The sequence below is a fragment of the Arachis hypogaea genome, chromosome 3 (assembly GCF_003086295.3).
Source record: "Arachis hypogaea cultivar Tifrunner chromosome 3, arahy.Tifrunner.gnm2.J5K5, whole genome shotgun sequence".
Classification (NCBI taxonomy): Eukaryota; Viridiplantae; Streptophyta; class Magnoliopsida; order Fabales; family Fabaceae; genus Arachis; species Arachis hypogaea.
The window spans coordinates 14,206,037-14,216,048 of record NC_092038.1 but is presented as its reverse complement, the minus strand read 5'-3'; the positions used below and the strand labels follow the sequence as shown (position 1 = coordinate 14,216,048).

At 26.1% G+C, this 10,012-nt stretch overlaps 1 protein-coding gene across 1 annotated transcript; it reads left to right on the top strand.

Moving 5' to 3' along the window:
- Positions 1–4,216: 4,216 nt before the first annotated feature.
- On the top strand, positions 4,217–8,638 carry LOC112789620 (transcription factor CPC). Its single transcript, XM_025831585.2, has 3 exons — positions 4,217–4,424; positions 4,898–4,982; positions 8,196–8,638. Exons 1-3 carry the CDS (start codon positions 4,373–4,375, stop codon positions 8,284–8,286), a joined length of 228 nt encoding a protein of 75 aa, XP_025687370.1. The 5' UTR covers positions 4,217–4,372; the 3' UTR covers positions 8,287–8,638.
- Positions 8,639–10,012: the final 1,374 nt, after the last annotated feature.

Below are 10,012 nucleotides of genomic sequence, written 5' to 3'. Positions count from 1 at the left end.
ATAAATCTAAATCCACTAAACTAGAAACATTTTTCAAGCACTTTCAGCGATAACCATAAACAGAAAACAGGAAACAATAACCAAGCATTCAAACTTAAATCCACTAAACTAGAATCAGTTTTCATGCACTATCAGTGATAACTATAAATAGAAAATACATGAGACTTAACGTGATACTTACTTGGTGTCGCCATCAGGCCAAATCTTCAACCGTACAATGGGAGATGGTGGAGGGACATCAACTGCCTCACTTCTGTGGCTAGACTCTGGGGCCGCGGCATCCGATCCGTCGCTAGAGGCGGCGTTGCCGTGGATGCAGGTTGCTGAGCGGCAGGAGGCGGCGTCATCGCCGTAGACAGAGGCACGTAGTTGGAGTTAGGGACCATGATGAACTGCTGGTCCACTAAACCTCTAACCTGTGGCGTCACTTGGGTAGTCAGAGTAGAGGGAGAGGATCCATAAGTTCTGGGGGTACTGGAAGAAACCCTCCCTCTACCTCGACCATGGCTAGGGCTACGACCAGCAGTCTGATCCATAACACCTCTACCTGTCCCCATGTCTGCAAATAGCATACCAATTAATAAAAATTCTACACAACAAGTCAACAATTCAAATTATAACAATAAAGTGCAAGTATAAGGAACAAGTTTAACACTAATATGCTTCCTATAATCAACAGCTCAAGATTAATTTTAAGAATTGAAAATTGTTCCTAATATAACCGAAAATTAAATAAACATTCAAAATTAACATATTTGGATTACATAGATTCAAGAAGCTTAAATTGTATTAATCTTGTACTATTGGACAAAGAACCTCAATCATGCAAAAATTAAGATTTTGGTCAATTAAAAGCATTTCACATCTATTCATCAATGCATAATAACAATAAAAATGTGAAAGCAAGCATTGATTTTCAAGGATTGAACCAAAATTTCATTAGTAACTCGTTGAGGTATATTGTCGAACCCTTGGTATACCAAAATGTAAACAATACAAAATGATACTAACAAGTATCCTCTCAGCACCAATTCAAAAGTTCAACACTAATAATACCAAACCAACAGCATAACTCATGAACTCAGCAGCAAATCAATCAAAACAACCTTAACAATGAATTAACGTAATCAAAACCAATAATAAAACAGAGAATCTTCATACAATCAAACAATTATTAAACAATTTCAGCAATAACTTTTCAGTAAAACAGTCATCAATGCAGTAATTAACACAATTAGATAATTTAAAATACTACAAGAATTCAAAATGTGATGTATTGAATCTAACCTAACTTAATCAACCTAAATCTACTAAGATTAGAAAACTAAATTGAACTAATTTTGAAACTGATTTAAAATTAAAATTGAAATTCTAATCAAACCTAAACTAAATTAAACTAAAATTAAAGGAAAAGGAAAAGAGTTGTTCAAGAACCTGAAATGAAGAGTAAAGCAATAAATAAGAAAAGAGGTGGATGCTGCAGTAATGGTTGCCAAAATTGCGTTGAAGCTTGCTAGAATGAAGGGGACTATTGTAGCTTTGGTTTTATGTCAATGAGACGGAGAGAGTAGGAGGCAATGGTTGAAGGGGCTTGTGGTGGCAGCAGACGGTGGTAACGATGACATTGGAAGGGAGAGAGAGAGAGAGAGATGGTTTCGAATGAGGGGGGAAAAGAGTTTGTGATTTGAATTTTTGCCCTTTTACTGTCGGAATATTCCAACAATAACCCATTGTAGGTTTCGAATGAGGGGGGAAAAAAGTTTGTGATTTGAATTTTTGCCCTTTTACTGTCGGAATATTCCAACAATAACCCATTGTCGGACACCAAAATGCAGTGTTTCACTAATTGGAGTTACCATTGAAAAATCCGACAATAAATCCGCCGATAAAAGACTCGTCAAATTAATTTATTTTTCTCCAGATTTTACCGCCAGACTTACTATCGAAAAACAGAATCTGACGGCAATTACTTAACCTTACGAATTCGACGTTGTTACTACCAGTAAATCTAATGATAAATCTACCGCTATTCTACGACGTTAAATCCGACGGTACTCAACGTTTTTTTTGTAATGTCCTACGCTAGTGTGCCGTGTCAATTGAGATAAATTAATTAGTTCTTAATGATTGAATCATGGATGTCTCTGATACCATTTATTGAAAATTCTTAGTTTCCTTAATCTCAAGATCATCCATATTATATAATCATTAAGAAAGAAATACTTAAATGCAGAAGTGTATTTGAATTCATAAGTATGATTGAAAGAGTTCGGTTATTTGATCTTCTTTAACCAAATTAAAGCCTTATGTATCTCTAATAAAGTTAAATCGCAACTCCTCTTATGGAAAAAAAATAATCACAAAAGTGGCTTTGATATGTTAGGGACCAAAATCCGAAAGTCGCCATTTATATTTAAATGTAATACTCATTAAACTTTGAAATTCAAATAAAATAATATTTTTATTCTCATTTAGTTTTAAATAAAAAATAATAATAAATTATTTAATTTAACATTTATAACAACAAATAAGATCACCGTTATATAAATTATTTAACATAAAAAACTTAATTTACAATTATAATTAATATATATATATTGTCCATAAATAAATTAAAAATTAATAATTTTTAAACACATATATATCTCACCTTTTATAAAGTTAAAAGAATTTTAACATAATATTTTTTTAAAAAAATATAGACTCAAAACTTTTTAAAAACAGATTCGAGTCTATCTTCTTTACTGGTAACTAGGAAATGAATCTCATGACACAACCAAATCTGAAAGTACAGAGTAACAGGCAGCGAACTCTTACTTTATTTCTCCGCTTACAGAATCGTTTTTGTCTTTGCTTTAAACTATATATCTACGGATCTAGGATAAGAATTTATCCTTTTATTTTTGTTAGTAATATAAGAGTTCATCTTTATTATATATATATATATATATATATATATATATATATATATATATATATATATATATATATATATATATATATATATAGTTACTGATTAATAACGATTAAAAAAATTCATTATGGAAAACGAAAATCCTAAATCCTATGAGAACATATATTTGTTTTAAATTTTAGTATCTTTTTTAAAAAAATAAAAAAATTTATTAATTTTACTAAGTCATTTAAAAAAATCTTAAAACTAAAAAATTGAGTAAATTTTCATTTTAATCCTGACATTTACTTGAGGGACAAAGTATTCTAGTCATTCTAATGTAAATAAATATATATGTATAAATATATATATAATTTAATTTATTTTTAATGTGTATTTTATATTAGTAATTAATTTTAATGATTAATTTTAATATATATCTAATATAATTTTAAAAAAATAATATTGTAATAAATCTTAAACAGGATTATTTCTATGTTTTCTTTTCTCCTTCTTTCAAAACCTTTTCAACGCAGTTTATTCGTTATTTTGGTGTATGTCGATAATTGTTGCTTTTTTTCAAAAAAAGAATAAAAAGACACTATAGAGGTGCGTGTGAAAGAATATATTGATATGAATAGCAACCAAATTAAAGATTTGTCGTCAAGTCCAGGCTCCAGCTAACACCTTAAAGTCTCAAGCTTCAGCTACCAAGTTAGAGACTTTGATCATCAATTAAATCGCCATGCATGTGTTCAACTACCATTCTTCCTTTCTTCTTCTTCTTATTTCGCTTTCAGTCCCCACTACACCTTTTACTCAATTCTTTATGCTTTCACTCTCCTAAGAATAATACTATACACTATATTATTTAATTCTTTTTGTATTATTATTACATAATACATATATATGACTATAGTACCATTATTATAATAATTATAATATCTTAAAAGTATTATTAAAATTAAAATAACGTATTTTAATCGTTAAACAATATTTTTTAAAAAATATTGCTAAAAAATCTTACCAAAATGTAAAAAAAATATATTATTTTAATAAATTTTATTAAAAAATTAACTCCGAATAAAATCAACTCAAACTAACTAGTTAAAAATAAGTCTGATATAAAAAAATAAACAATTTTTAATTACTCTAATTTTTCGAACTTTAAAATAAAAAATAAAATAAAATAGACTTAGTTGACTTATATTATAATTAATTCCTAGATTTTTTCTATTTTAATTTTAAAATTACTTCCATATAGCCACCATAACACAGATATTCTAGAATACACCCTCTATATATATATATATATATATATATATATATATATATAAAATACCACTCAATCATTTCCCATATCGTTCTTCCTTTCACAGATATATATACACAGAGGTTCATAACGTTCCGAAATCAATCTCATCAATATACAAATTTAAAACACTTGAGAGAACTGAGATTTGCTATTCAATTCTAATAATGGGTGACGCGGATCGATCCTCCTCTCATGATGTTTCTCCAGATTCTACAGGTACCCATTTATTAGGAATAGAAGAATATATATATATATATATATATATATATATATATATATATATGTGTGTGTGTGTGTGTGTGTATGTATGCAGTTCTGTTTCAATACTTGACATTATATCTAAACTCATATTTGCAATATAATGTATTCGTTCGTTTTTCGAATGCTAAGTTCTTAATTACTTCTTAGAGTGGGTCTGCATTATTGCAATGAGTTTCAATTAACATTGTTAATAACTTGGAAACTGAAGTTTTTTTTAATCAATAATTATATTATAATAATACTTTTGAGTACTTAATCAGTTAGAGGGTATATTTGGTCCCTGAACTGCAGGGGAAGAAAAAAAAAAGAAAAGAATTTTTCTTGTTCTTGTATGGCACTTCAATTTATTTTCTTAGACAGTTTACAAAGAATTTATGTTATTTTTTATTTGAATTACTTCATTTCATCTCATTTTATTTGCTGTTCAGAGCAAACCAATCAAGCTTCCAAGATTAAATTTTCTGAAGAAGAGGAAATCCTTATTGCCATGGTGTATAATCTGGTTGGTGAGAGGTTGGTTTCTCTTTTGTCACTGTAGCACGTGTTAATAGTTTGAACAATTTAAAGGTGGATTTCATATATAATATATCAAAAATGTTTCGTAATAAAAAATAATTATTTATTTTATTTAGTATTTATTAATTATTGTAATAATTATTAAATATTAAATAAAATAAATTTTAATTATTTTTTTATTTTTTTAATATTAAAAATTAATAATATAATTGGTAGGAGTGCAAGACCGGTTCAACTTAAAACTCTGTCAGAATATATCATTTTATTTAGCATTAATATTTTAGCCGAATTTAGATCATGTTTTGGTGGGTTGATCCAAATCTGATCCAAAATTATGTTACATAATTGAAATACATGCTTTTTATTGAAATAACTAAAAGAATACTATAATTTTATGCTTTAATTAATAATTTTATATTATATTATTGTTTTTATATCAAAATAATTTATTTTGATATAAATATTATATAATATTTATTAAATTTAATTTTTTAATCTATAATATTTATTAATTTATTATATATAATTTTTAAAATTATATTCATTAATTATATGTTGGATCAATCCAATCATTATCAAATTCGTTCAAGGGAGTTTGAGTCTTGTAATAATTAGAGTCGACGATGTACTATTATGATCAAGTATGGGTCTAGTTAAATTTTGTTCAATAAACCCACTTGTACATCTTTAATTAGGGCTAGAAGTGAATCGAGATGAGCCGAATTAGACCAAACTCAAATTCGACTCACAAAAATTGAGCTTGACTCACGGCTCAACTCATTAACAATCGAGCTTATTTCTTAAGCTCAAATTCGGTTCACTGAAAGCTCACGAACTAGCTCGAACTCACGAGTTGACTCAAATAATAGAAACATAAATACATAATATATAATTTTATATCAATAAATTATAACTTATATATTTTAAAAAATATTTAAAAAGATAAATTTTATATATTGTTATCTATCAATAAATTATAAATTTTTTATTTATGTTCTGCATCAAAATTATATGTAAAAAATAAATATAAAATTTTAAATATTAAGATCATTAATATATATAATTATATATTACTATTTCATATGTATGTATATAATATTAAAAGTATAGATTAAATGTATATAAGATATATATATTAATAATTATATATATAATCGAGTCAGCTCACGAGCTAATGAGCTGAACTTATCTAAACTCAAACTCGAGTCATTTAATTTATGAGCTCAATTCCAAGTTCAAACTTAACTCACTGGCTCACAAACTTAGTTTATCAAGCTATTAACGAGTCGAGTTCAAGTTATCTCATGAGCTGACTTGATTTACTTCCGGCCTACCCTTAATATATAAGGGATGTCAAATGGGTCAACCTGTTTATTTTTGTAAACAGACAATTTTTAGTATCAAGTTTGGATCAAATATTTTGTTCTTTTATAAGTTATTGATGGAGGTATAGTATTTAAACACTTTTATATCCACTAGGCTATTCGTTCTTTAATTACATATATATTTTTATTTTTTAATATCTTAAATTTTATTTAATTATTTTTTATATTTTAAAATTATCAGATCTTTTAGCAAGTATTAAGATTTGTACGTTAAACTTTACAATAAACTAGACATAATACTCAGTAAATAATTTATGATAAGTTATAGATTAAATCCAGTCCAATCAATTTTACTGCAGACTTAGTATGTTAAGAATTAAGCTTGACATATTTTTATCTCTTATTATTGGGTTGAAACTTGATATATTTTTGTTAGAATTCGATATATTTGATTTGGATGGCAAAAAATAAAAGATAAAAAAAAGAATGAAAAAGATTTAAATGGGACAAGCTTGTTTATTTAATTTGAGTTAATCGGGTTGAACTTGTTAAACTCTTATTATTACATACCTAATTTTAAAGTTAAAAGTTTACCCATTTTAATGTTGTGCAAGATCTGGCCTGGCACAAGATCTGGTCCGACCTGAAAGTATATTTCATCAGATTTGGTTTTGCTATTATTATCCAGTGCGTTTTTTAGTTGAATTTAGATTATGTTTCATGTCGACCGAATCCAATCCAAAATTATATTATAGGACTAAAATACATATTTTATAATGACATTAATAATAAAATGTTATGGTTTTTTTACTTTAATTAATTTTTTTATATTATATAATATTATTTTATCTTTAAAATTATATATTTTGATATAAGTGTATGCTATATTTATTAAATTAAACCTTTTAAGATGATATTTTATTAATTTATTCTGTAAAATTTAAAAAATTATATATTTTTTAATCGATCTGGTTTAATTCAATATATTTCGGGTTAATTTATAATCGGATTCAATTTTTTTAAAATAAACCTGCATGGTAAAATATTTTAATCGGGTTCGAACATTTGGGTCTAGCAAAACTTAGCCCAACTCTTTCCATGCTCACCCCTAACTCATTTAAGGTGATTAAATGTGCCATCATAATGGATTCAGGCCTAGTTTGGAAACACCTTAATTAATTTCTTTTTAAAAAACTAACTTGGGTTATTCGAGTGGTCAACTCACTCGTTCGTTTAAGTAAGTGTCGGGGTTCGAATATTGCCTTATGCATGTAGCAACCCATTAATCAGCGACAGACCCTTAAATGGAGTTTAGATCCGCGACGGATTAGTCCTCTGTCGGATTGGGAGATACCGTGGACAAAAAAAAAATCTCCTTTTGAAAAAATAATTTAAACAATAAATAGCTATATTAAAAGTAGCTTATAAATAAGTTATTTTATGTTTGGATTTTTAATTTTAAAAGTATTTATTTTATAGAAATGTGATAAAAAATAGTAGTATTATGAGAGAAGTAATTTTTTTAATTTTTTTATAAGCTCCTAAATAACTTCTTAAGAAGCTGCAATTTAATTTTAAAAATTCTACCAGACATTAATACTACTACTTTTCATAAGTCAAAATTTCAACAAAAAAATACTTTTTATGAAACTTTCCAAACGATCCACAATCTATTTTGACATTTCTATACACAGTGATATTAATTGTAAAATGAAAGGTAAATGGTAAAAAAATTTTGCATTATTATTTTGTTGCCATCCACGTACATTAAAAGTTATTGATTCAACGGTGATAGATTTGTTGTATAATACTTATAACTTATTTTCATTTTAAAGAATTCAACGATGATAGATTTGTTTATAATATAATAATGCTATATTTTCAGGTGGTCTTTGATTGCTGGAAGAATTCCTGGAAGAACAGCAGAGGAAATAGAAAAGTATTGGACTTCAAGATACTCATCAACCAGCGAATAATAATAATGAAAGTGCAAAAGAATGAACATTTAATGGTTGATTTCCACTCATATGAAGAAAGTAATTTTGGGTGCCTCCGATCCAAGTTGATACAATGAATTTTGTGGAATATATAAAACAAAAATTAAAGTTGGTCATATTATTATGATGGCCAAGTTGTAGGAGCATTTTACCATATATTATATAACCAAAAGGAGCATGGCATTTTAAAAGCTCCTATGCACGTTGTAATTTTATTTCTCATGTTGTAATATGTAATGTTTCTTGGTATTTTAGAATTGAAATATAATATTTAGTTTTTTCATGCAGAACAATTGGTCGAAAACATTATCTATACATATATTTTATTGTATTTGGTGCATGCAGGCCACCCAATTGTCTTTCTTATTATTCATTTATCTCCTCTATTATTGATACATTAATTAGAGAGACTCCTACTAATAATAAAAATTTAATGTATATATATATATATATATATATATATATATATATATATATATATATAACTTGAATTACAAAATTATGTCTCATCATCAACTTTAATTTGTACAAGGTATAACAATCATTCACTTTTGAAGCCACCAACTTTACCATAAAGTCTACCTTCTGGAAGACTTAAAAAGTGGTTTAAGTCTTCAATATATGATAAGGTTTCTTTTTTCAACAAAATAATAATACACAAATCAAAGTAGTCCTCTATATGTTGAGAATCTGATATCAGAAAGTCAAAATATCTGGCAATATTAAGTGAGATAAGCATATATTATTTTTAAGAGTTGACAATAATTAAGATAAGGTAGGATTATTTAAATTCTATCTTAATATTATTTTTAAGTTTAAATTTTTTAACCTAAATTATATTTGTATTTTAAATCTCTCAATCTGATATAGTGATATTAGTTAATTAGCTTTACAAAAAAAATTATTTTCACTCAAATATAATATTTATTTATTTTTATTTTATAATATCAAATATTATTTATATATCATTAACATAAATTGCATTACTAACTTAGTAACATTAAGTAATTATACAAAAGATAAAAATAATGTCTTATCCATCATTATTATTATTATTATTATTATTATTATTATTATTATTATTATATCAAAAATATTATTTGTATATTAAAATTAATTACTAAAATTAGTTATAAATATCATGTATATTTATATTTTAATATATATTTTATACTAATAATTATATATATATATATATATATATATATATATATATATATATATATATATATTAAAGGTGCGGATTAGGAATAGGGTTGGCCTGACTCCTATCTACTGTGAATCAAAATTTCAACTAGATTGAAATGGATTGGATGATTACAAATATGAATAGTGTTGTTGGAAAAAACTCAACAAATATTTAAATAAGAAGCTGTATAACAGTAGAAGTATTAAAAATATTTTTTTTATAATTTGTGCGATTAAATAGGCAATACCAAAAATACTTCAAATAGTAAATATAATGGCAGAAATTAAATAATCAAATACCAGAATTTTAATATAAGAAAATCTCTAAAAGAGGGACAAAAAATCTACGAAATCTAGTCCAGTAAAATCTTTTACTATCAAAATAATAGATACACAATCAATCTTCTTAGTGACACTAGGGCATCTCAACAATCAACAAAATACATTATCAAAACTAATGGAATTAACATAAACCCTCAATAAAGTGAGTATCTCAAATCATACAAAAGAAAAGGCA

Bases quoted from the DNA above. Each gene is read 5' to 3' on its own strand.
- LOC112789620 (XM_025831585.2), top strand. From the start codon at position 4,373: ATGGGTGACGCGGATCGATCCTCCTCTCATGATGTTTCTCCAGATTCT. The intron at 4,425-4,897 runs GTACCCATTTAT...TTTGCTGTTCAG, and splicing joins TGTTTCTCCAGATTCTACAG to AGCAAACCAATCAAGCTTCC. The intron at 4,983-8,195 runs GTTGGTTTCTCT...CTATATTTTCAG, and splicing joins TATAATCTGGTTGGTGAGAG to GTGGTCTTTGATTGCTGGAA.